The sequence below is a fragment of the Heterodontus francisci genome, chromosome 18 (genome assembly GCF_036365525.1).
Source record: "Heterodontus francisci isolate sHetFra1 chromosome 18, sHetFra1.hap1, whole genome shotgun sequence".
Lineage (NCBI taxonomy): Eukaryota > Metazoa > Chordata > Chondrichthyes > Heterodontiformes > Heterodontidae > Heterodontus > Heterodontus francisci.
Genome location: NC_090388.1, coordinates 61,872,635 through 61,900,080, shown reverse-complemented (window position 1 = coordinate 61,900,080; position 27,446 = coordinate 61,872,635). Strand labels below are relative to the sequence as shown.

At 42.6% G+C, this 27,446-nt stretch overlaps 1 protein-coding gene across 8 annotated transcripts in view; it reads right to left on the bottom strand.

Annotated features, from left to right (window-relative positions):
* Positions 1-402: 402 nt before the first annotated feature.
* Positions 403-27,446, bottom strand: part of LOC137379673 (protein shisa-like-1) — a 152,911-nt gene continuing 125,867 nt past the window's right edge. For 7 of the 8 annotated variants that reach the window (XM_068050853.1, XM_068050854.1, XM_068050852.1 and 4 more), the window contains one exon: positions 17,069-17,390. In XM_068050853.1, coding sequence (XP_067906954.1) covers positions 17,069-17,390 — 322 coding nt within the window. Of the gene's footprint in view, positions 4,256-17,068; positions 17,391-27,446 lie in introns of those variants that run through there. The other variant, XM_068050859.1, reaches the window with a different exon arrangement.

Genomic DNA, 27,446 nt, shown 5'->3' with positions numbered 1-27,446 from the left:
GTCCAAGTTTCCAATCCTGGCATTACATCAGCTGGTTTGCCTGTGTGACATCAGGATAGCATCCATTCAAGGTCTTCTGCTGCACACAGTGGGTGCACTTGCATGCACTGTTCTAATACAGTAACACCGCATCAACAGTGCAGGAAGCGGCCAGCTGCACTTCGCACCTGCAGGATGCAGAGGTAGACCGCTGTAGGGCTGCCTCGCTGTGAAATTCTCGCCCATTGAGTTTTCTCTACATCTAACCCATGGTAAGCTCACTATAGGGGTGCTTATCTACAACCTAGTGGCCTAAAATCCATAGTGTTCCATATCTTGAACAAGCAAAGAATACATCAAAAAAAGGAACCGATGTCATGTGCCATTTTGAATAATGCAACAGGAAAATAATTAACCTGGTTACTATGATACTTTATTAACTTACCTAAAGCAGGTTTTCAATATGAAATATGAAGAAGAATTTTACATGTTCGACTATTTCTCTCACACAGACACAAACTGCTTATAATCAATGCCATAATGAAAGCCTACTGAACATAAAACTTTTCATACATTTGTGGTGTTCAAATTAGTGTTGGGTCGACCATAAGGACAATAGAGGGCAGTGAGATTTTTTTTAACAATTGAGAAATCTTAAGGGCCAATGCCCATAGTTAGAAGACAGCAACACATTTCAAAAGGAAAGAACTGAAGATGGGATAATTCAACAAGTGGTGATTAAATGATGATAGCTTTGGGGTTTATAAGGCTTTACATTGTAGGAGGTAGGAATGACTGAGGAACAGGGGAAGAGTGTAGATGTTCAACAGTTTTAAGGTCGTGGGAAAAAATTAACTGGAACTGGTGAACAAGTTGTCTCATAGAATGTTACTGTCGGTAATTCGAACTGTAAACATACAAAATAATGGAGGGAAAAAAAATGAAAAGATCCTCAATTTCCCTAATGGTTAAAATGGTTAAGTTGACAGGACTGAATGCAATGGGAATAGAGACAAAATTGTTTGAGGTTTACAATATCTTGTCACTTTAATGGATATATTCACTTAATGTGTGTTTATTTAAGCAGTCTATCGCGCAGATTGTCGGTGTACAATGTTTCTGTTTCCCATTAAACCTGTGAGTTTGACAAATGCAAACACATACATATTGAAATAAATAATCTAATTCAAGACATTTGTGTCATGGCACTGTTATGTCCCATGTTGATACACTTCATGACATTTGTATACATCAGGTACAACATAATATACTCAGACCGATATTATCTAATAGAACCCAGTTCTTACGCCTAACACTGTACTATTACTGAGTATCTGTACATTCATGGTCGACATGACCACATTACTTAGCGAAAGCTACACAGTGTTTTCCACAGCATGGTGTTGTATATCTGGTGTGTACTGCTTAAAGCTCAGACTACTTCACAAACACTGAGCGTGACATGACAGATGTGACACACTGTCAAACCATTTCTCAACTGTTCCTGCCTGAAAGAATGTGCAAAGTTAATTTCAGTTTCCCAGTTAAATTTCTGAGACAATCACAGAGGATGCTAGGATGACATTCCCAGGTTAATATTTTTCATCTGAATGCATTCCCCCACCCCATCCGCCAATTAATGGAATAATTGTATTGCAGTTCACTAACTGTTACTTGGTACAGTTCATAATATGTAGGGAATAGTAAGTGCATTAATTATGAATGAATGGTAAACAATTTCTTTGATGAGGGTGGCTCAGTAAAGTTAGTGCTGTGTGGAATTTGACCTCACCAAACACTAGCTGTGTTGCCAGGTCATTTTCGAACAGTGAATGTACCCACTATACATTAAAATACAAATACAGACTTCAGGTGAGGATTAATGTATCAAACTCTTAAAGGGCATCACTAAATGCCATTGGTTGTGACTGGAACTCTATGCCCAACGATCGACTTTATGCTGTTTTCCTGAATTACTGGTCGGGGACAAAGCAAAGAAAATTCTGGTTCTGAACTGCACGTTACTGATTCAGATATTGTAATTACCAGAAATGTTGGTGTTTGCTGGACCACTATTATACATTCTACTTTTTTTTTTGTTCACCCACCTTTATATTCTTTATTGGTTGGCTGAGTTCCTCACTTCTCCTCCACTGCTATTTTCTACTATTTCTGTTTATCTTGACAAAATACACGTTGCAATAAAAAGACATTCTGTGAGCTGATCAATTCCTCCCTCCCCATCACGCCCTTCCATACATTCTGTGGTCTGTCAGATCCATAATGGAATATTTTCAGCTGCTTATGACCTAAAAATGGCCAACCCCTGATGCCGGACCATTGGAATGTTACCACACCTGAAAACTACAAAATTGTTATTACATCCTTTCATCCTTCATACTCTGTGCTGTTTACTTTAGAACTCCAGTGGCCGACTATCCATGTTCTGTTATCGCTTACTGAAGACCACTGGCAAGTCACATTAATGGGAAGGGGTTTAGGTGCTGCCATTTTCTCAGGTTTGTGCTTCAGATGGGACTCCTGAGGTTTCAGTCCACAGGTGTAATAAACACTCTTATTCTTCTATGCTAATGATGTTCCTTCCACCATTGATTAATAGACTAATCAAACCCAGGCTTGTTTCATCAGTTTGATTTATTTATTATTTTATTTGATTTATTGGATTTAAAGGGCACTGTCATCAAGGTATTTCCTTCAGACTCTGTTCTGTGCATGGAACTGTTGCATCAGTTAGTCCTTACTTTCTCCTCATCAAGATGGAGTATCTTAGTTTTGTACTTTGCTCTATCTTGTTAACTGTCCAATAACTGTCTCAGACAGGAACTTCTGAGTTACAGGAAGTCCCTGAACTGCAGTCTGTGACTTTCTAGTAAGTAAGAAAATGCATGAAAGTTCCCACTACAGGAACCTCCAGCAATACTATAGCTAATTACTGCCTTAGCTTTTCAGTGGAACTGCATTTGGATATATGTATCTGTGCGGATCTGAGAAGAAGAACAGACAATGTGAAAGTGGAGGACAGACCTGGTTGGTGTTAGGGTAAGGGCTTGTAAGGCATGAGTTATCAGAGTTAAAGGATGAGAGATCGGGACAATGGGGATCTGGAGACAGATGACAAATTGGCCATGGGTGATAGAAAGATTAGGGGGTAGAAATTTGTCTTGAGCAGTTGTGCAAAACGGACAGTATTGGATGGGCTGCCTGTTATACACAATGCCTGGTATTTAATTCCACTGACTGCAATCAAATTGAATATCAGGTGCTGTGTATAATGGGTGACTGATTCAATACTGCCCATTTGCCTGAGACAGATATCTACCCCAAGAATAATAAAGAATGATTTGCAGAAGTTAGGGACCCCTTGTTGTTTTTGGATTAATATATTTGAGCGGCAAAGCAATCAAGCACATAGTGGCCATAGTCGATATATAAGATCATATTCTATAATTCACCCCTCACCTCTAGGAATTCTGTAAATCAGAGGATATCATATTTCATTAAAAATCTTCTTCCTGTCAGCTGACCCTATTATAACCTTGTTCTAGTGTTATATTTTTGGAGAAACACCTCTTCCTGGCATGTAGCATTGCCATGGTCTCACACAGTAAAATGCAGCAGATTAATGGTGATGTGAATGGAAAATGTAACTAAAGGTAAAACTCCAAATAGATGTTTTTTTAAAACTGCAAGTTATAGACGATTAAAACAGAGATGTTTCGAAATGTATTCCAAAGCTCTTGTATTTGTGTGATATATACAGTGAGAGTGAAGCTGATGCAACCTGGAAGTTACTTAAGAAGGGCCTTAAGAGGATATTACGTCTGGGAAAACACACTCAGCTATTGTTCATTCACCATGCAATCAGAATGTCAGTAAAGGGAACATGGTGAGTGTGCCCGGGATATAGAAATGTAACTCTGCACGGCCTTGAGGAACACTAATGACCAGGTAATGGTGAATATGCTGGAGTGCACACAGTTTACTGTGTTTTTGTTCTACATGAAAACTATTGCTTACACGTCACATTCAATTTGAGTAAACACATTTCCCAATATTGCACTCAGTTACCAGACACTCGATCACATGAGCTACTAGTTCAGTCCATTTGGGAATATCTGTACAGTCAGGACCAAGATCAAGCACCATGTCCTATATCAGCTACTTCACTCTACAGATGTGTCACTGAGATGATCCTCTTGCTGTATTTCAATGGTTCCCTCTTGTTTTCTCTCCATATCCAGGCACTATTCTGCATCTGCAAAAGACAAGTTTACATCTCAGGAAAGGGAAAAAGGAAACCTTCACCTAATCGCTCTGGGCTTGGGTAAGCAGAATATTAATAACAGGCAAACAGAAACGTTACTGTGTTGATATCTCAGTAACTTGTTTTGGAAATTCTTAAACATGGTGATGTGTCTCTCAATTTCCATCACTCAACATGTTGAATCACACTCTGAAATGATGGGCATTCACGGTTCTATGTAAATATTGCATTGTGATCTCAGCATAGAAATGGTTAAATATTGAAACATTTTTGAATCACAAACAATGCTACTAGAGTTTAATTCCCTCCCCAGAATTTTAACCAATCAATTGATGGCATTGCTAATACTGCCTGGGCATCCTTTAAGGGTAAAAAAGGGACAGAACAAGTTGATAATGCAGGGGATTTTGAACTGCTGCTGCCTTGAATGTTTTGTAGTTCTTTCAGATCATTATTCATCATAAGGTACCCCTGGTGGTGAAGTGTCCCTCACCTGGAGGAACTGGCATGATGGACAGTTCATCAGCGAGTCTCTTCCACAGATAATATCGGCCACCTCTTGAAGTGTACAGTATTATTCTAACCTTCAGCTACTCTCACTGCTGTTCATGTTGATGTTGTGAAATAATGTGCAACACCCTTCCTTTGTTTGTGCAGCTGTCTGCTGGTCCTTTTATAAAGCAACAGAATAAGGTTTAAAACACATGCTGGGTACTTCAGGTACCAGGGTATATTCCTAATAGTGCTTTTTTTAAATTTGGTTTGTAAAAGACAGGATGTTAAACAGGAAATAAAAGTTATTGTGTGATGATTCTCTGGCTGTTATACCCATACATGTTGGAATTTTCACTTCTATTACAGCACCAAAATCATGCTTTGTAATTTATAAATTAGGTTGTGCTCTTAATATACTTTTTCAATGCTTGTTATTGTAATCTAATTCCTTTTCTCTGTGGGTTTGGGGTCTTTTAAAGCATAAAGTTTGTAAAATAATTTGCAGAAAATCCCACTCCCTTTTAGCAGAGAAAACTGCATTGGCTTTAGCACCAACTATCACTCAAAATGAAAGCGCTGAGAGTGAAACATTAGGTGAGTGGATAGCTTAAACAATCAGTATCTAATTGAATGTCACATCCTGCAGATTGATGGTGTCATAATGAAAGGTAATTGGAACAGCACTAGTGCCCTCAGCTACACAAAGTATCATTTCAAGAGCAGATTTTTCCTGTGCTTCAGCAATAAATATAAATGCCTGTTGGTACCATTGCTGCATTCGCCTTGCTGCTATGTGTTTTGAGCACTATAAGATCCAGTATGCCGTTTATATGCTAATGATTGAATGAATCTTCCCCAACTATCGCTGACAGAGAATTCACGAGGGTAGCTTTGAAACAGCCGTGTGTGCAGCTATCTGTTTTAGCACTCAGAAATCTTCTCAGCAAAGTACATGGGTGAATCTGCAGCACTCACCCCCTCACTCTCAGTCAGTCAGTCAGCCACTCTGTTACATACTTGTTCACACACTATCTTTCTCCCTTGCACTCTATCTCTCATATGTTTAGTTTAGTTTCGAGATACAGCACTGAAACAGGCCCTTCGGCCCACCGAGTCTGTGCCGACCATCAACCGCCCATTTATACTAATCCTACACTAATCCCATATTCCTACCACATCCCCACCTGTCCCTATATTTCCCTACCACCTACCTATACTAGGGGCAATTTATAATGGCCAATTTACCTACCAACCTGCAAGTCTTTTGGCTTGTGGGAGGAAACCGGAGCACCCGGAGAAAACCCACGCAGACACAGGGAGAACTTGCAAACTCCACACAGGCAGTACCCAGAATTGAACCCGGATCGCTGGAGCTGTGAGGCTGCGGTGCTAACCACTGCGCCACTGTGCCGCCCCATATGCTGACACTCTCTCTCAAACACACATACACAAACTCTTTGACACTCCTGTACTCACTGTTTGTCTCACACACATACCCTTATGCTCACTCTTACCTACATAAGAACATTAATAAATAGGAGCAGGAATAGACCATGTGGCCCTTCGAGCCTGCTCCGCAATTCAATACAATCATGGCTGAGCTTTGGCTTCAACTCCACTTTCCCGCCCACTCCCCAGTGGAGTGGAGTTGAAGTCCAAGATCAGCCATGATCATACAGAATGGCGGAGCAGGCTCGACAGGCCGTATGGTCTACTTCTGCTTCTATTTCTTATGTTTTTATCCCTTGATTGCTGAGAGACCAAAGCTTTGCCTCTCTCATCCTTAAATACATTCAATGATGGAGCATCCGCAACCCTCTGGGATAGAGAATTCCAAAGATTCACAACCCTATCAGTGAAGCAATTTCTCCTCATCTCAGTCCTAAATGATCATCTCCTTATCCTGAAGCTGTGTTCCCATGTTCTAGATTCCCCAACCAGGGGAAATGATCTCTGTGTCTACCTTGTCAAGCTCCTTCAGAATCTTGTATGTTTTAATGATATCACTTCTCATTCTTCTAAACTCCAGAGAAAATAGACCCAGTTTACTCAGCCTCTCATCATAGGACAATCCTCTCATCCCAGGGACCAATCTAATGAACCTTTGCTATACCATCGCCAATGTAAGTATATCCTTCCTTAAATATGGATACCAAAACTGCACACAGTACTCCAGGTGTGTCCTCACCAAAGCTCTGTACAATTGTAGCAAAATCTTTTTATTCTTGTAATCCAATCCTCTTGCCTTTCTAATTGCTTGCTGTACCTGCATGCTAACTTCCTGTTTTCCTTGTACAAGTACACCCAATTCCCTGTGAACATCAACATTTACAAGTTTCACGCCTTTTAAAAAAATTCTGCTTTTCTATCCTTACTACCAAAGTGAATAACCTCACACCTCTCCACATTATGCTCCAGCTGCCACCTTGTTGTCCACTCACTTAACCTGTCTATATCTTTATGCCGCCTCTTTGTGTCCTCCTCACAACTTGCATTCCCACCTAGCTTTGTATCATCAGCAAACTTAGATACATTACTCTCTGTCTCTTCTCTAAATCATTAATATAGATTATAAGTAGCTGAGCACTGATCCTTGTTGCACTCCACTAGTTACAGCCTGCCAACTTGAAAATGCCCTGTTTAGTACTACTCTTTACTTCCTGTCTGTTAACCAATCCTCTATCCATACTAATATATTACCCGCCTCCATGAGTCCATTTTTTGCATATTAACCCTTTGTGCGGCACCTTATCGAATGCCTTTTGGAAATCCAAGCATACAAGAGCTATTGGTTCCCCTTTATCTACCTTACTGTTTACATTCTCAAAAAACACGAATAAATTTTTCAAATAGGATTTCCCTTTCATAGAACCATGTTGACTTTGTCTGATCGTATTATGATTTTCTAAGTGCATTGTTAAGACTTTCTGAATAATAGATTCCAGCACTTTCTCAACGACTGAGGTCAGGCTAACTGACTTGTGTTCTCTCCCTTCTTTCTTGAATAGCGGTGTTACATTTATTAACTTCCAAACTGCTGGGACCATTTTAGAATCTAAGCAATTTTAGAAAGTCAGAACCAGTGCATCCACTATCTCTGCAGCTACCTCTTTTAGAACCCTAGGGTGTAGGCCATCATGTCTCGGGGATTTGTCAGATTTTAGTCCATTAAGTTTCTCCAATTCTTTTTCTCTGCTGATATCAATGACCTTAATTCCTTCACTCTTACTGGCCCCTTGGTTACTCTTTATTTCTGGTGTGTAATTTGTGTCTTCTGCTGTGAAGACAGACACAAAATATTTGTTCCTGTACACTTATTCTCAGCACACAAACTTTCTCGGACTCACACAGTCTCTTACATGCACTTCCATTCTCTCACTTTCTCTCTCTCTCATGTGCTTGCTATCTCGCATGTAGTCCTCACTCAAGTGCAAACCCATTCTCTCTCATAATGCCTTTCTCTCACACACAACCCTTCTCTCTGTCAGTCACTCTCATATATACTTGCTGTCCTTCCCATGCTAACTCATCCTCACATTTACACATATACACACGCATGCACACAGGAATGCTACTTTAACAAACCATGGAAGATATTTAAGAGTTATAGTTATGGGCCTCCCCTGTACCTGGCAATTCTTTAAATAAAATTTCAGAACTACAAATGCAAACAACTATCCTGGATTGCAAAATTTAATTTCTAATGATAGAAAAGTTGTCACAGAAGACCTGCCATTTTGGGGTTCCCATGATAATTTTCTAGGCAATAATGTGAATCATGTGGAAAAATGTGAAATTATCCACTTTGGTAGGAAAACAGAAATGCAAAGTATTTCTTAAATGGTGAGAGACTGGGAAGTGTTGATGTCCAAAGGGACCTGGGTGTTCTTGTTCATGAGTCACTGAAAGCTAACATGCAGGTGCAGGAAGCAATTAGGAAGACATATGGTATTATTGCAAGAGGATTTGAGTACAGGAGTAAAGAAGTCTTGCTGCAATTGAATAGAGCCTTGGTGAGACTGCATCTGGAGTATTATGTACAGTTTTGATCTCCTTACCTTAGGAAGGATATTATTGCCACAGAGGGAATGCAACAGAGTTCACCAGACTGATTCCTGGGATGATGGGATTGTCCTATGAGGCGAGATTGAGGAGAGTGGGCCTGTATTCTCTGGAGTTTAGAAGAATGAGAGCTGATCTCATTGAAGCATATAAAATTCTTACAGGGCCTGACAAGGTTGTTGCAGGAAGGATGTTTACCCTGGCTGGTGGGGAGGGGGTGGGGAGGGGTGGGGGGTGCGATTCTAGAACCAGGAAGCACAGTTTCAGAATAAGAGGTAGATTATTTAGGACTGAGATGAAGAGGAATTTTTTCACTCAGAGGGTGGTGAGTCTTTGGAATTCTCTACCCCAGAGGGCTCTGGAGGCTCAATCATTGAGGATGTTCAAGACAGAGATTGATAGATTTCTACATATTAAAGAGATCAAAGGATATGGGAATAGTGAGGAAACTGGTGTTGAGGTAGATGATTAGCCATGATCTAGTTTAATGGCAGAGCAGGCTCAAGGGGCCGAATGGCCTATTCCTCCTATTTCCTATGTCCCTATGTTGTAATGTCTGACTACAATGCAGCCTGATACATTAATGTTGGACTGGGTGTGGCAATGAGCAGCAGAATCAGGAGCTGAGTTGGAACATTACCAACTTATGGTGACTTAATTGCAGGATATGAAATTTACCTGTAAGTTCAAATGCAAAGACATTAGGTACCAACATGACTGTCCATGTAAATTGCAAATGGTAGTGTGTATAGATTTGTATTTTATTTTACACCACAAGGGGGAAGGGCCAGGGGAAGGAAGGGTTGGGCTATCTCTTCCTACAATAATTGCGACATAAAATGACAATTTTCTCCCTTGCTTCCTTTAGGTGTATAATTATTTTTGTAACGAGTTTCCTTTACAAATAAAGCATTACATTTTCCTTTTTTAAATGAGAGGCCATTCCTCCAGTTACTTGCAGACAAATTGTACAGATCAAAGTGATCTGGTGTCATGCCAGACCTGGATTTTTACCCATTGTATATAGGAGCCCTGCCAGTAAGCAACTCATAAGCTAGGGCTCACACCTCTGAACAACAGTTTATGTTGCAAAACTTGTCTCCGACTTGTTGCCACAGATACTGGATCTTCTTTCTATTTTAAGTGGAGCTGCATATTTAACTTGTTAAATTAAATGTTACATATTATGTTCTGTAGTGGTAAACTGCTTTATATGATAATAAAAGATCAATTACTGCCCTCTGTGTTTTATGAATGCAATAAAAGTTTTTTCTAAAATTGCAATTTAAATGTTACTGGTGTGCATAATTTATAGTTTTCTAATTAAAAGTGTACACTGCCGAGTCAAGGGAGGGAAATGGTGCGAACCAGAGAGTGAGATTTTCCCCGTAGGCTCTGTCTTTTTGTGAAGGTAACACAATAACTACGGTAGCATGAACTGCTAATTCACTTTCTGATTATATATTCGTATTTTTGTTTACTGTGAGCCTATGTGCATAATTGAAAGCAGGTTTATTTAAGCTGAGTGCTTTCATTAAATTATGCAGGCTCTGCTAAAGGCAGCAGGGTTCATTGACTGTAAAATCCCTCCTTAATTGTGTTCCTGTTGGGCTGCACTTTCAGAAAAAGGTGGGGACAGAGAGCGAGAGAGTAAAAGGGGGAAGAAAGCCTTCATCATGTTAACTTTGTCTCATTTGAACAATGATAGACAGTTTTTGGCCACAGTAACAAGTATGAATTAACGGATGTCTGTGTCTGTGATTAATGATAAATTTATTTTTTTTAAAGTTCTTATAAATAAATAATTGGAATTAAATGCTACTTGTCCCATTCATATTAAAATAGCTGTGAGATGAGTTAATAGCTTGCAGTGCTGTTTTGTCGTGACAATTTCCCATTTCTGTCCGGCAGAGACTATCCATTTGTTCAGCATTGGTAAAGCACAATGATACTACTAGTAGTCTATACCTTATTCAGCAAAACCTGAGACAACTCAGCTGTTGTACTGAGGTGAGCAGTTGTGCTCCAGATTACACTGAAGCAAACTGATGACACACAAATTCTTATAATCAGATAAAACTGTTCCTGTTGGTCATTGGGGTGCATTTGACCCAAATTCTAGGTATTTTACACATGTGTTTTTACCCAGTTCAGATCAAGGAGGTGTATTTAACACAAAATATTATTTGTGTTCCATTTTAGCAAGAAGGAATGAACTTGCATTGATATAGCACCCTTCACATCCTCAGGATGTCCCAAAGTGCTTCACAGCCAATGAAGTTCTTTTGAAGTATAGTCAATGTAAGAAAACCTCACAGCCAATTTGCACACAGCAAGACCCCAAAACCAGCAATAAGATAAATGACCAGATAATCTCTTTGTGGGTGATGTTAGTTGAAGGATACGTGTTCGCCAGGACAATGGGAAAAATTCTTCATCAAGTTTTGTCATGGGACCTTTCACATAAGAACATACAATATAGGAGCAGTAGTAGGCCATGTAGCCCCTCAAGCCTCTTCCCCCACTGAATAAGATCATGGCTGAGCTTCTACATCAACTCCATTTTCCTACCCTATCCTCATATCCCTTGACTGCTGTAGTGCACAAAAAACTATCAATCTCAGTCTTGAATATACTTATGGACTGAGCATCCACAACCACATGGGTAGAGAATTGCAAAGATGCACAACCCTCTGAGTGAAGAAATTCCTTCACTCCGAGATGTTTGATCCATTATCCTGATACCAATATTCATAGTTGTAGATCAGGGTTGTCCAACATATGGCCCACTGACCAGGATCGCTAAAGGTTTCCATCTGGCCCATGGATCTAAACTGTACACGGGCCGTTCCTGAACTTCACCAGGGGTCCGTGACTGGAGATGAGAAATTTCCCACCGTCGTCTTCTTTCAGATTGCTTTTTTAAAAAACGCATGTCAGTTTCACAGCTGACAGTTGCTGACAGTGGAAACAGCCATTTCCCAACATGGGACTGATTCGGGGTTTTTTAAAAGCCCGTTCCGAGTTCCTGTCAGCTGTGAAACTGACTTCCGATTTTTAAAAATACTGACCAACTATCTGCTGAGCATTCCCGCTGTCTGCAACTGTCAGACAGAGAGAGAGAGAGAGGACAGGGGGAACAGAGAGAGAGAAAGAGGAGACAGAGAGAAAGAGAGAGAAGGGAACAGAGAGAGGGGGGACAGAGAGAGAGGGGGGGGGAGGGACAGAGAGAGAGAGAGGGGGGACAGAAAGAGAGAGAGGGGGCAAAGAGAGAGAGAGGGGGAGAGAGAGAGAGAGGGAGGGCGGCCAGAGAGAGAAAGAAGGTGACAGAGAGAGAGAGACAGAGAGAGAGAGAGAGACAGAGAGAGAGAGACAGGGAGAGACAGAGAGACAGACAGACACAGAGAGAGACAGACAGAGAGAGAGAGAGAGAGACAGAGAGAGAGAATGATCAAGATCACTCCTGACAGAATGACAGTTATCCGGAATACTTCACATTGCTACAAACATTGACTATTTGTGCAAGCAAAAAATGCCAGGTATCACACTAAATCAGTGTCCAACATAGTGAAGAGAAATAAAAACAGAAAATGCTGGAAATACTCAGCAGGTCTGGCAGCATCTGTGGAAAGAGGAGCAGAGTTAATGTTTCACATCTGTGACCTTTCACCAGAACTGGCAAAGGTTAGAAAAGAATAAGGTTTTAAGCAAGTGAAGGGTTGGGGGTGCGGGAAGAAAACAAAAAGGAAGGTGTGTGATAGGGCAGAGGACAGGAGAGATTAAATAACAAAGCTGTCATGAGACAAAGGCAAGGAGCATGTTAATGCTTGTGGTGAAAGACAAAGCATTAGTCCAGAGAGTGTGTTAATGGCAGAATAATGAACAGCTCTGTCCACATGAAAAAACAGGCACATGGTTAAAAAATAAACTAAAACAATACAAAAATAAAAAAATATTAAAAAAGGCCAGTCATGCTCTGGAATTGTTGAACTCAAGGTTGAGTCTAAAAGGCTGTAGAGTGCCTAATTGAAAGATCAGGTGCTGTTCCTCGAGCTTCCGTTGATGTTCACTGAAATACTACAGCAGACCAAGGACAGGAATGTGGGCATGAGAGCAGAGGGATGTCTTGAATTGGCAAGCAACCGGAAGCTTTGGATCTTGCTCTCGGATTGAACGGAGGTGTTCCGCAAGCGGTCACCCAATCTGCATTTGGTCTCCCCAGTGTAGAGGCGACCACTTCATGAGCAGTGAATACAGTATACTAAACTGAAAGAAATACAAGTAAATCACTGCTTCACCTGGAAAGAATGTTTGGGGCCTGGGATAGTGAGGAGAGAGGAGGTAAAAGGGCAGGTATTACACCTCCTGCAATTGCATGGGAAAGTGCCATGGGAAGGGGACGAGATGTCAGGGGTGATGGAGGAGTGGACCAGGGTGTCGCGGAGGGAACGATTCGTTAGGAATGTTGACAGGGGAGAGGATGGGAAGATGTGTTTGGTGGTGGCATCACGCTGGAGATGGCGGAAATGGCGGAGGATGATCCTTTGGATGTGGAGGCTGGTGGGGTGGAAAGTGAGGACAGGGGAAACCCTGTCGCAGTTCTGAGAGGGAGAGGAAGGGGTGAGGGCAGAAGTACGAGAAATAGGGTGGACACGGTTGAGGGCCCTGTCAACCACAGTTGGGGGAATCCTCAGTTGAGGAAAAAGGAAGATATGTCAGAAGCGCTGTTGTGGAAGGTTGCATCATCAGAACAGATGTGTCACAGTTGGAGAAACTGGGAGAGTGGGATGGAGTACTTACAGGAAACAGAGTGTGAGGAAGTGTAGTCAAGGTAGCCATGGGAGTCAGTGGGCTTATAATGGAGATTAGTAGACAGCCTATCCCCAGAGATAGAGACAGAGAAGTCGAGGAAGGGAAGGGAAGTGTCAGAGATGGACCAGGTGAAGGTGAGAGAAGGGTGGAAATTAGAAGCAAAGTTGATGAAGTTTTCCAGTTCGGGGCGAGAGCAGGAACGGAACCAATACAATCATCTATGTACTGGAAAAAGAGGTGAGGGAGGAGGTTCACTAGGACTGGAACAAGGAATGTTTGACATATCCCACAAAAAGACAGACATAACTAGGACCCATGTGGGTACCCATAGCAGAACCTTTAATTTGAAGAAAGTGTGTGGAGTTGAAGGAGAAGTTGTTCAATGTGAGAACAAGTTCAGCCAGGCGGAGGGTGGTGGTGGTGGATGGGGACTGGTTAGGCCTCAAGGAAGAAGCGGGGAGCCCTCAGACCATCCTAGTGGCAGATGAAGGTGTAGAGGGATTGGACGTCCATAGTGAAGAGGAGGCAGTTAGGAAACTAGAAATTGTCAAAATGACACAGGGTGCCAGAAGAGTCACAGGGGAGAAAAGATAGAGTCAAGATAGGAAGAAATAAGTTCAGTGGGGCAGGAACAGGCTGAAACGATGGGTCTGCCAGGACAGTCCTGTTTGTGGATTTTAGGAAGAAGGTAGAAGCGGGCTGTCCGCGGTTGTGGGACTATGAGGTTGGAAGCTGTAGAAGGAAGATCTCTGGAGGAGATTAAGCCAGTGACAGCCCTGGAGACAGTAGCTTGATGTTCGGTGGTGGGGTCATGGTTCAGCGAGAGGTAGGAAGAAGTGTCTGAGAGTTGGCACCCTGCCTCTGCAAGGTAGAGGTCGGTGCGCCAGACAACAGCAGCAATACCCTTGTCAGCAGGTTTGATCCCAATGTTGGAACCTGAGAGAATGGAGTGCAGAAAGTTCAGAGAGAGACAGGGTAGAGTGAGTGAGGGGAGCAGAGAAATTAAGACGGCTGATGTCACACTGACAGTTCTCAATGAAAAGATCAAGAGTGGGTAACAGGCCAGAGGGAGGGGTCCAGGTGGAGGGAGAATACTGGAGGTGGGTGAAAGGGTTCACTGGTCGGGGAGGACTCCTAGTCAAAGAAGTGAGCCCGGAGGTGAAGACGATGGAAGAAGAGCTCAACGTCATGCTGAGCACGAAATTCATTGAGGTGGGGGAGAAAGGCAATAAAACTGAGTCCTTTGTTAAGTACCGACCGTGAAAAGAAAGTAAGTCAATAAATTAGTCTTCTCATTTAAAGCTTCTTGACAAAAATGTACATTTGTTGCTGTTTTGATTAATAGTGAAGATTAATTTTAATGCCTTTATCTTTCCAAAATTGTCTCACCAGCCCCCTATGTAGGACAAAAATTGTATTGTAGTGCCCCATGCAAAAATGTTGGACAACCCTCTTGTAGACTCTTCAGCCAGGATAAACAGCCTCTCAGAATCTACGCTGACAAACCTCTAAGAATTTTGTACGTTTCAATATTTTTCTAAACTCCAGAGAATATAGGCCCAATTGTCCCCTCATCCCAGGAATCAAATGAAATTTGCTGCACCCCCTCTAAGGCAAGTATATCCTTCTTTAGTAAGGAGACCAAAACTGTACACAGCACTCCAAGTGTGGTCTCACTAAAGCCTATATAAGTACAGCAAGATTTCCTTGCTCTTATACTCCACTTCCCATGCAATAAAGGTTAAAATACATCCATATAAGTAGGTAGACAGTGTTAATCTGTTAATTGTGCATCAACTGTTTGATTATATGCAGGTGGTGGGTGTTAATTGGGGTCTTACTGGAGCATTGATAAGCAGACACTTACTGAGATTGGTGGAAGGTTTGAGTGGGGAGCGACATGTTTGCAATCCTTTTATTCTGTACAATAAATGTGCAACTGAGTAAAGAAAGGCTCCAGCATTATCCGTCCATAACAAGCTTTCTGGACTTTAACAGACAGGGTCTTGGTTTAATGTTTCATGTGAAAGATGGTACTTCCTGCAATGCATCACTTCATTAGTACTGCACTAAAGTATTAACTGAAAGCATGTGCTCAATGTCTGGAAACCTTCTGACTCAGAGGTGAGAGCGTAACCACTGAGCCAAGACTGACATCTGTACTACTGTACATAGGCAACAGTATTACTCCAACCTAAGGCAGCCTAATGAGATATAGACTGGAATTTTATAACCCCCCAACGAGCGGGCTGGTGGTGGTGGGGGTCTGTAAAATTGAGTGGGAGGCGAGGGGGTGCCGTTCCCGAGGGCTTCCTGCCCCCCACTGCAATTTATGCAGGGGGGGTGCGGTGGCAGCCAGAAACGGCCCACCCGCCCCAGGCCAATCAAGGCCCTTAAGTGGCCACTCAATTGTCACTTAAGGGTTTCCTCCCGCTGCCGCTGGTATTTTACTTGTAGCAGACAGACGGCAATGGGCCCCAAGAACACCGCCAGGTAAAAGCTGGTGGCCTTCTTGCGGGCTGGGGGTGGGGGGACCCTCCTGATCGGGCACCCTGTGCCCCACAGAGGTCTGAACCCAAAGCCCCAGCTGACCCCACTGCCGAGCCTGGCCAATTGTTCCCCGCGAGGCCCCAAAAGCTTACTATTGTTCTGGGGCCGTCCTTCCTCTTGCTTGTGATGGCTGGGTATAGTCCCAGCAATGGCCACCACTGATTGGCTGGCATCTCCATTAGGCGGAACTACCTGTCTCAAGGAGGTGGAAGTCCCAGCCAAGGCCAATTAAGGGCCTGGGGAGTGAAAAAGCCCAGCCTGGCTCCCCAGGCCCAGTGGAGGCAGGCTCGCCACTGACTTTTCGGATGGTGGGCGGGGCCTCCTGACCAATGTAAAATTTCGGCCTTTTCTGAATGGTCCTGTGATAAATTGCTTTGAAAAGAATTACTAAACTTTACTTAGTTCCTCTTGATGTGAACTGCCATCTCCTGAGAGTTGAGCTTTTTTGAGAAAAGTGACTGATCCAAAGTATTTTACTGCTGTTCAAGCCCCTTCTCCCCAACCCCTGTGATTGTCTGCTTAACAAACATTCAGTTGCAGACTAAATTATGTTTGTTTTAAAGTTGCACCATTAAAAAAAAAATCAGATTCTTCATCTATTTATTATCTATCTGTTATTTATCTATTTATTAAACTGTCTGGTCAATGGATTATTTGGAGGTGATTTCCTTCTATATCTAAGTTTGGAAAATCTAATTTATAACTGTACATTTAAAAAAAAATTAATACCTGAAGGAATTCAGATAAAGAGGGGAAAAAGGAGCCTTCCTGGACAGCCAGGGAATGAAGCACATAATTTTCACAGTTCTTTAAGAATTTCAAATACAGCATTCAGATTAGAAAGTGATCTTGCTGTTGAAAGTAAAACACGAAAGCTGTATTTACTCACCATGCAGTTGAACTTTGAAAAGACATCAAGGCTGGGCTCTGTGTATCTGCCTTCAGCGTCTGCAGAACCTGCGATGACTGGGCCGGGGCCTGGGGCTGGGGCTGGGCTTGGGCCTGGGTCTGAGCCTGAGCCTGTCCCTGAGTAGAGCTGTTCCACTGGCCCTCATCCTGCTTCAGCCAGCTGCCTCGGATTCCCCACTTAGACAAGTAAAATTGACAGATCTCATAATTCATGGCAGAGTAGTAGAGAAGGTCCAGTACAAGCAGGATTAGGACAAAAAAACCATAAATCCATACTCCAATCAGTGCACTGTAGTTACTGAAACAAAAATACAGTCATATGAGAGTGATGGCAGTAATGCAGTGTTATACAATGAACAACACAAAGAATATTAACGGTATGACATTATAATATAGGAAATAACCACTAAATACTAATTCCCAGGAAATTCTTTGTTGTGTCTACTTCTTTTGACAAATTTTGGCATAAATGTTGTTACGACAAAAAATAATTCCATAGCAAGAAATAAAACAGACTGTGTACCAACCAATAAAAAGTGTCTCTATGGTGTGGCTGTACACATGTGAAGGCAACAGGAAACAAAACACTAATGTGATGGCATCCCACATAGTTAGCAACAAAATGATGGTTCAGGTTCAATGTTGTACAATAGAAATATATATGTGTTATCTATACCTCTGGACTTTGTTGCACTCCTGTACACCAATAGTTTCAAACATTTCTGTGAGGGACCCCTTGCAAGTGGTGATACACTGCTGGGGAATTCCTTGTGAATATTGTGACACCTGGTTAGTATTGACACACTCCTGGATAATACTTGCAAACAGTAACATGATCCTGGGGATCCCTTGTAAATGCTGATTCACTATTGGGGAATCCCTGCAAATAGTGTCACACTCCCAGAAACCCTTTGGAAATTTTAACTGATTCTTGGGACCCCTTGTAAATTCTGATACTCTTGATGGTACCTTGTACAAATTCACACGCTTGGGGACCTCAAACTGGCATACACCTGGGGATCCCTTACAAATGCTGATACAATCTGAGAACCCCATGTAAGAGCATGTCACTATCCAAGATAAACAAGTGTTTTTCAAATGATTTTCCATTAATATGTAGCAACAGAAACAATGGCCCCAACATTAATCTGAATGAGGCTTCCAAGCTGGTGGGGGTGGAATTGTGTAACGGAAACCTAGAAGTCAAATGAGCAGGTTGGAATCTGCAATCTCAGGGCCTCCTCCTGAGGACCCCAGGATCACAGATGCCGGTCTTCAGTCAATTCGATTCACTCCACGTGATATCATGAAATGGCTAAAGACACTGGATACAGCAAAAGCCATGGGCCCCGTCAACATCCCGGCAGATGTACTGCAGACTTGCTCTCCAGACCTAGACGTGCCCCTAGCCAAGTTCTTCCAGTACAGCTACAACATTGGTATCTATCCAACAAAGTGGAAAATTTCCCAGGTATATCTTTCCACACAAAGCAGGATAAATCCAATCTAGCCAATTACTGCACCATCGGTTTACTTTCAATTATCAGCAAAGCGATGGAAGGTGTCATTGACAGTGCTATCAAGTGGCACTTACTTAGCAATAACCTGCTCACTGACGCTCAGAGTGGGTTCTGCCAGGGTCACTTGGCTCCAGACCTCATTACAGCCTTGGTCCAAACATGAACAAAAGAGCTAAATTCAAGAGATGAGAGTGATTGCCCTTGACATCAAGGCAGCATTTCACTGAGTGTGGCATCAAAGAGCCCGAGCAAAATTGAAGTCAAAAGGAATCGGGGGAAAGCTCTCCACTGCTTGAAATCATAACTAGCACAAAAGAAGATGGGCGTGGTTGTTGGAGGCCATTTATCTCAAGCCCAGGCCATCACTGCAGGAGTTCCTGGGCCTTTGGATTACTAGTTCGGTGACATTACCACTACACCACCATCTCCTCTTTGTTTAAAGGGACAGTCCACAACTGGAAATTGGAGGTGTTTAGGATGGATGGTGGACCCAGATTTAATGATACATCACTGGAATTACTGCTGCGTGTTGTCAGGAGCAGGAGGGGCATTTTTTTCCCCCAACAATGGAGGAAGAAACATGCTGTTCTCACCAAGGCGGCATGGTTGGAGGTTGGTTGCAGGTAAAGGCTGGCTACCCGATCCGAACCCGACGTGACCTGACGACATATGTCAGGTTCGGGTTGTGTTGGGTCACACTTCCGGGTCCAGCATTCGGGCTCGGGTTGGGTCAGGCTAGGTCGGACATACTCTATCACAACCTCAGGTAAGTGGCTCCAATGTTAATGTCATTTTTGGACTAGAAAGTTGGTTTTGATACAGTTATTTTAAGCTTGTGCAGATCAGCAACAAAGTGAAAAACAAATGTGTCGGGTCAGGCGCGGGAAAAAATGGAAGGACTCGGGCCGGTCGGGCTTGGGGTCGGATGTGGTTTTGTCGGGCTCGGGTTGGGTTTCATTTGCAGACCCAAGCTGCCCTTTAGTTGCAGGAGCATGGTCCCAGGTCTGGATGCAACGTAGGAAGTGTTTTAAAGACCTAATCATGTCAGGAATTGCAAGCACATTTGTTGATTCACCTGCATCCTGTGCTTTAAGTTCCTTCCACTTCACTGTCTTGCCAAGTGCACTCCATCACATCCCTCCTCACATCCACTCAACTTTTAACAGCACCCAGCCTTCACTTTCTAGGCACTTTATCACTTCCCCATTTATCAGTCTACCGCTGACACTCACCCCAATCCTTATGCAAAATGAGGCATCTGTTTCATAGTCACCCTCACCAAATGCACTTTATCAATCAGATGATTACCTCATCTTCACTCACTCACAGGCCTGTTTTGTCACCTCTTGTAGAAGAGAGCACAAAATGCAAGTGAGAGGGCTGAAGGTGGGCCATCACAAATAGTCTAGTTCACAATGCAAAGAAGGATGCCCTGGAGATAGGTGGGACATCTAAACCCCTCTCAGTCGGAGATGGAGATATAGGAAGCTTGCATATAGCTGGTGACAGGATTACATATATCTCCGATACACAATTTTTCATCAAGGACTGAACAATGAAAAGATTAAGTGTGGTGATTGTTAAGATTGTGGCTTTGCCATGACTAGATCATGCTCCTTTCTTTTGTCTTCCAGAATTTTCATAGCAACTGACACAGGACACCCATGATGACAATTCATCAGAGGACCTCATTCCTTCTAAGGGTGCACAGTCACAGAATGTACAAACATGCACCAACACAGATTCACTACACTTTGGTGGATCCACTTGGACAATTAGTTGGGTTTTCATCTGGTAATTCTCAATTCACAAGGGAGCACGAGCAGGCACTGATGGCAGAGACAGTTACAGGGAGTCTGAATCAGAAGCCTTAATCCTCTCCAAGCTCTGCTCAGCTGGACACAGATGCTGAACCTCAGGGCTTTCGTTGAGAAGGAGATTGTTAGAAGTACCTCAATAACTTAGCCAGGTACTTGCAGACAAGTCACACACACTCTCCACAAGAACAGAAAGGATGAAGCAGTCCAACTTGATTGTGAGTGGCTTAATAGAGGAGGGAATTGTGAGAATTACTGCCATGGATAGAGAGTCTGACTCGAGGGAGCTTCAAGCACAGCTTTTGAATGTGTCCATGCAGCCCATAACCATGGCCATGCAGACTTTGGATGCAAATTTGTCTGCTGCCTTAAGCAGGAGGACAGATACTTTATGTGTGGCCTTACAATGTATCACTGATCTCCACCAAGCTGGTCTGCAGCCGAGTGTTAGGAGTGGCATGGCATGGGCCCAGGGGACATGGAAGTGGTAACTCCACTCAAAGGGCTGAATTTTGTGCTGGAGGCGGGGCTCCTGACGCTGGGCCGAAAAGACAGGGAGAACCCTGCCTCTGCCTTCCCAAATGCACTACACCCCCGCCCCGCTCCCTCCCCCACTACCACCAACCCCACCGAGCGATCCTCTGGTCTTCTGGTGTCAAAGTTTTAGGAGACGAGATCCCCATCCCTTTAAAAAATTTGCAAGGTTACAGGGGCTTGTCCGAAAGGCGCCGGTGAGGGGGGTGGGTGGGTGGTCGTTCAGTCCAGTGGGAGGGGTTCCTGGGGTAGGGGGGTAAAGTTGTTCCTGTGGGGGTCCTCCGTGGGCCACAAATTGTCCATGAAAGATGGACCCACACCCCCAAGCCCGCAGGGAGGAGGGCTCGTCTTACAAGGTGTCCTCCCTGCGCAGCAGAGGCCACCCCCCCCCCCCCACCCCGCCACCACAATGCTGGTAAGATCCCAGCGGTGGTGGGAGGAAGCCCTTAATTGGCCATTAATGGCCCACTTATGGGTCTCAAATAGGCCATCATGTACACATAGGAGTTTGTCAATGTGTTATGTTGTTAAATTTCCTTTTTTCCCTTTTGGCACATAAAAATTATTGATTGGCACCACTTCCATATCTTGTCCATTATTGCATCCTGAATGTCAACTTGCCCTTTCACTTGTTTCATGATGATCATCAATACATGACGGAACCATTGGGCAAGTGTGCAATGCATGGATGAGTGTTGAGGGACTGTTTAGTGCAAAGGGTGACGGGGAGGTGGGGTGATCCTGGTGGAGTGAGCAGAGCGCAGGATTTCATTTCTTATGTTTTACAATAGGTGAATGCATTAATAAATGAATTATTTTATAAACACTGATTCCACCACAGCACAGTGTCACTGCCGTGGATGGTGATGGTCTTCCTCTTCTGATGTGCTGTCAAACATATCCAAGGTCCCTCCCATCTTGATCTTGTCAATTTGAAAGCCTCCAAGGTTGAAAAAAGCTACATCCGCACAAGCACTCTCTGCCAAACATTTGCCAGAGGGATCTGAGACACCAGATGCAATAAGTGAGCTTTATTCAGCTGGAACAATGACAAGTTGAAATACCCACTTGAACTGCTGCTCAAACTTACTTCTGTTTCCCTGGTCAGTATCCTGAGTACAGGGAAACCCATGCAGCTCAGGTTAAATATGAAGCAAAGTTCAAAACAATTTGCATAGTCCTCATTTACGTGTCCAAAGGACATTACTTGTGACAGCAAGTACCCGCCCTCCTGCAATAATTAAATCCCTGACTTTGGTGAGTAGCGTTCTCAGCATCATCCAAAGGCACCTCTTTTAAACCCGGGAGTGAGCACGCCTGAACAGGGTTACGCTCCCGATCAAAAATTAAAATTTTTTAGCTTCTCCACGCACTCCCAACCTAACTATTCTTGGGGGTTAAAAGTTCCCCCCAATGTTTCACTAAGCCAATGGATAAGGAAAAAAAGACCAAAATCTGAAGACTAATGGTGGTCGGTATTATTTATGCACAAACACTGCAGCAACTTCAGATGAAGGCAGATGAGTGATTAAACATGAAAATCCAAATGTTGCTGTCCGAGATGAAGTACTATGCTGTTAACTTCACAAAACAGGATCTCGCTGTCGGGCTCATTGTTCAAATGCAGTAAGTGGTGTGAAGTTGCTGTACTTGCACAGTAGATACAAACTAAACTCACCACAGAAAGTTAGAGCTGCTCTGAAGTGATGCAAGGTGCCTGATTTGGAGCTACTTAAGATCTGCTCATAGTTAGTTAAGCCTGGATTAATTGTCAGAGATTCTTTCAGTGATGTGCTAAGTGTTAATCACTGCCAATGAACCTCTCTGGCACTGAAAATGAATTATCAGAAGAGTGGCGTCCCATTCTTTACAAGTTTGAACTGCTGTTAGGATATTTTAAAAATATGACATTTTAATTTTTTATTAACTTCTTCTTTGTCTCTTTTTTCCTATCTATTTCTCTTTCTGTGCCTGATTTGGCATTGAAGTCACCCACTCTAATTTTTTTTAAAATTTGTTCTTGGGATGTGAGCACCACTGGCAAGGCCAGCCTTTATTGCCCATCCCTAATTGTGCTTGAATTGAGTGGCTTGCTGGGTCATTACAGAGAGCAATTTTTAAAAAATTCTTCCATGGTATCTAGGCATGCTATCAAGGCCAGCATTTGTTGCCCATCCCTAATTGTCCTTGACAACTGAGTGGCTTGCTAGACCATTTCAGAGGGCAGTTAAGAGTCAACCACATTGCTGTGGGTCTGAAGTTACATGTAGGCCAGACCAGGTAAGGATGGCAGATTTCCTTCCCTAAAGGACATTCGTGAACCAAATGGGTTTTTATGACAATCGATGATAGTTTCATGGCACCATTACTGAGACTAGCTTTCAATTCCAGATTTTTAAAAATTATTAATTAATTGAATTTAAATTCCACCAGCAGTCGTGCTGGGATTTGAACATGTATCCTCAGGGCATTAGCCTGGGCCTCTGGATTACTAGTTCAATGATAACGCTATGGGTCTGAAGTCACATGTAGGCCAGACAAGGTAACGATGGCAGATTTCCTCCCTTGAAGGACATTGTTCAGTACATTCACTCAGATCCTAGATGCCTGGTTTCCCTCACTGCGAGTTTTTAAGCAACTCGCAGCACAAAATACCACCGTGCTTAAATGGGCAAGGGCAAGTCTAACGAGTGGTAGATACCTTAGATTCCCCCCTACTGCAAATTGTGGCTCATAAAGTCTTTGAAGGTATGTTTTAGTTTGGAATCAAAGTAATTTGGATTAATGGGAATGCTATTATTAGTCTCAATGTTGTTGACATACAAAGAACTACAAGGGACAAATGCCATTGTATCTTCATTTGATTATTTGCTATTCAGAGTGTGTCTCCTTCCCTTTCTCCCATCTCCTGCCCAGTGAATCTTGTGCTCTTAAAAACAAGAGATGTGAATACTGAACAAACAAAAATATTTTTACTTTTTATATCTAATGTGAACATTGACCACACCCAGGTTAGATACAGCACGGATTAAATGCAAAGCAAAGTCCCCATGACATGATTTAATAATGTGCCTTATCTTGAGTCTTAGTGCAGCACCATCAGCATCATATAATATTTCCAATTCCAAAGGCAGCTATCTGCAAGGCCTCTCTGAATGAGATGTCCAATTGGTGTAAAATTATGATCCTTTTGTCTGTGGGCCAATGGCATGAAGTGTAGTTCAGATTGCCTGAACTCATTTCACATAGGACCATCGTCAGTCAGGAGAGGAGACATTGATCCCATCACACTAGCCCCAATATTAAATGGGGGCCAGTTTATGGCGGGGTGCATTTTAGTCTCAGTTCAAAACTCAATGCTGCAACAAAGATAAAAGCTCAGTGTACTTTCCCTCCTGCCACTTTCTCCCCTCCTGTTCTGGGCTGGCAGTTGGCAGGTGGTGACACAAATTCGCACAGCCCAGAGGCCACCTGCTGAGGTAAGCGCATGGGTGTCCTGTGGGGTTGGGGGAGGGGTTCTTCAGGATTGGGTGATTGGATTGCGGAAGGGAGGCCTAAGATTTCCTTGTGGGGCCAGAAGGAGTAGAAGTAGTAGGAAATGAAAAAACAATTAAACTTACATTTTCAGGCCTGTACTGGTCCCGATCCAGTCTAGTTCTTGGTTAGCCTGGGTTGCCATTTCCTACTTGGGTGTCCTAGTAAAAGTTGCTGTCAGGTCCTGATGACATCATTGGGACACACCATACACATGCTAAACATATGTTCAACTACTACACTTCAGTCTTCTGGAATTTTCCACCCATTGCCCTCTGCTTTGCCACTTTCCTCTTTGATTTCCTTTGATGGTTATTTCGGTTCCTCATATCAGCCTCTGTATTCCTTCCTTTTCCCCTTACATAGTGTCCACATTATCCCTTTCATCCATTATTATAGTCCACTCGGGCGTCATCCTGCATGTATCAGGGGTGAGAGGGGGAAGCTCTACAGAAAAACAAGTTGTTTGTGGTGGCATTGATTTAAAAAAAAATTATTGTCAGAGAAAAGAACTGGCACAGTTGGATGTCCCAAACTGTTCATCAAGAATATGTATTCATAAGACATTAGATGGGTAGAGAACAAGAGGGAACTACGTCACCTTTAGGGAGGTCAATAGAATTGTAAAATCTTTAGCATTTAAAGTATGAATAATGTTCATTGACACAGTGATTGTTTCACATGTTTACCCCGCTTGTTCCTGATTTTTGGACCCGATGCAGGTTTTCTATAGAAGTTTGTACCATATGTAAAATACTGTGACTTCATAGAATCATACAGAACAGCAGGAGGCCAATTGGCCTATTATACATGTGCAGGCTCTTTGAAAGAGCTTAGGTCCCCTGCTCTTTCCCCATTGACCTGCAAAATTTCTCCTTTTCAGGTATATATCTAATTCCTTCTTGAAAGTAAATACTTAATCTGTTTCCACCACCCTTTTGGGCAGTGCACTCCAGATCATAACTCGCTCTGTAAAAGAAAAAGTCTCCTCATCTCCATTTGGTATTTGTCTCTCTGCTATTTAGAGCCACTCCAAAGTGACTTGCTTTTTTTCCTTAGTAAGGCTTAAAGTTCACTATGCTTCTGATAGAATATATTCACAGTTCCTCTCATTGCTTAGCGCAAGAATTTCAAACTAACTGAGATGTTCACTCACGTCCCTGATAATTATTGGTGGACACTCCTTCCACTGGCAATGGGGAGAGGAAATATGAGAAAATAAATATGAACTCCACATGTACCTGAATATTTGCCCTACCTCTCAGGTATAAACATCTTCCTAAACAGTTGTTGTCACTTCCTTGGTCAGTGCACCAAGCAAGTGTATCATGAAAGCTCATGCGCCACCCTTCAGCCAAAGGCTTTGCAAGGTGTTTCTCAGAAGTGCAGCTTTGCACCTCTTCAGTCCTGTGTACTTGGTAGGAGTGGAATTGGCAACATTCTACTCTTTGGGGGGAGGAGAGGAGGAGAAAAGGAGAGTTCAGTGCCTGTCAGTCCCACCATGAATACTTACTCCAGTCACCGAGTGGTAATGTCACACTTGTGAAGGTGTCTGAGAACTAGGGTGTGTTTTGCTGCCCTAGTGGCTAAAGGTAAGCTTCAGAGGGAGAAAAGGTGAGATGAGAAGAAAGGATCGAAATGTAAAAACTGCTGATTTTAGGAAAAAGAATCCTATTCAAAAGATTATACACTATCACCTATAGAGGTCCTTCAACACCACTTAAAGTTCCAAATGAATTCAACTTTATTTAAATGAGTACACATGATGTTTATCAAATTCACATTTTGTTCGGAGATCTCAGAAACTCCAGTTTCTCTCACCTTTGGGCACCCACCAGCTGCTCACTGCAAACCACATGCAATAATGCAATACCAGTATTTAGCAGTTTTGTTATATTCTTGCACATCAAACTTGATTCAGATTTGCCAGGATTCACTTAAACCTTGTGCACTCTACAGATAGACTTCCTTGTGGGCCTGTGGCTAGGATCCTGTCAGTAACTTGATATCTGCTCAGCTTGACCTTGCCACGCCTTGTCTTTTCTTTGAGACTGCAGCTGAGCAGATTTGCTCTTCAGTGGAATTATTTATGAGGTTTGGAACAGTGCAGTACTGACAGTCTCTCACTTTGGTTACCAATAGCCAGTGAGCAGGTCAACTACCAGACCACATAAGCATCATATGTCTGATTTTAAAACAAAACCATTAAAAAAAATTATTTAAATGACAGTTTGACATACAGACCTAATGGCATACTTTTTAAATCCAAATAGATAATGGGCCTCTTCACCAAAATCCTGAAGAGGTCCTTCCATTTGATTGGTAAAATATTACTCTTTTATTTTCATTCAAACTATAGGCTATAGGTCAAAGATACAAAATGGAGAACAATAACTCAGATTCAAAACACAATGTCATCGGGGGATTGGCCTTTTGGGAGCAGAGAGAGCAATATAAATTTTACAGTGAAACTGAAGATGTTAAACTTTTGAAAAAATGAATGAAACCACTAATAATTGTTTACGTTTCAAAACTTAATTAAACTGGGAATATGTTTGAAAAAAGGAAATGGTATCCTGACAAATATCTCTCTTTCTCAGTCTCACTTGGACATGGAAAAAAAGGTTAATACGATTATTTTAAAATGCATTCATCAAATCAGTAAATGTGAATTATTTCCCACTTTGCCAAATTTTGACCCAATATTCTCTCCTAAGGACTGCAGCTCATGCTGGAATATGAATCCACAAGCACCGACAGCTGTTACCTAACAGTTCCTCACATGTGAGATTAGACACTGAGTGTAAATGTACTATTCAAGAGTGGGACAGTCATCACAACTGAGCTGATCTGGACCTAATATAATGTCACACTTATAAATAATAAATACCAAATTAGGGATGGGAAGCCTAGCTAATTTTTACTAACCTTCCTTGGCACAGGGCCAAT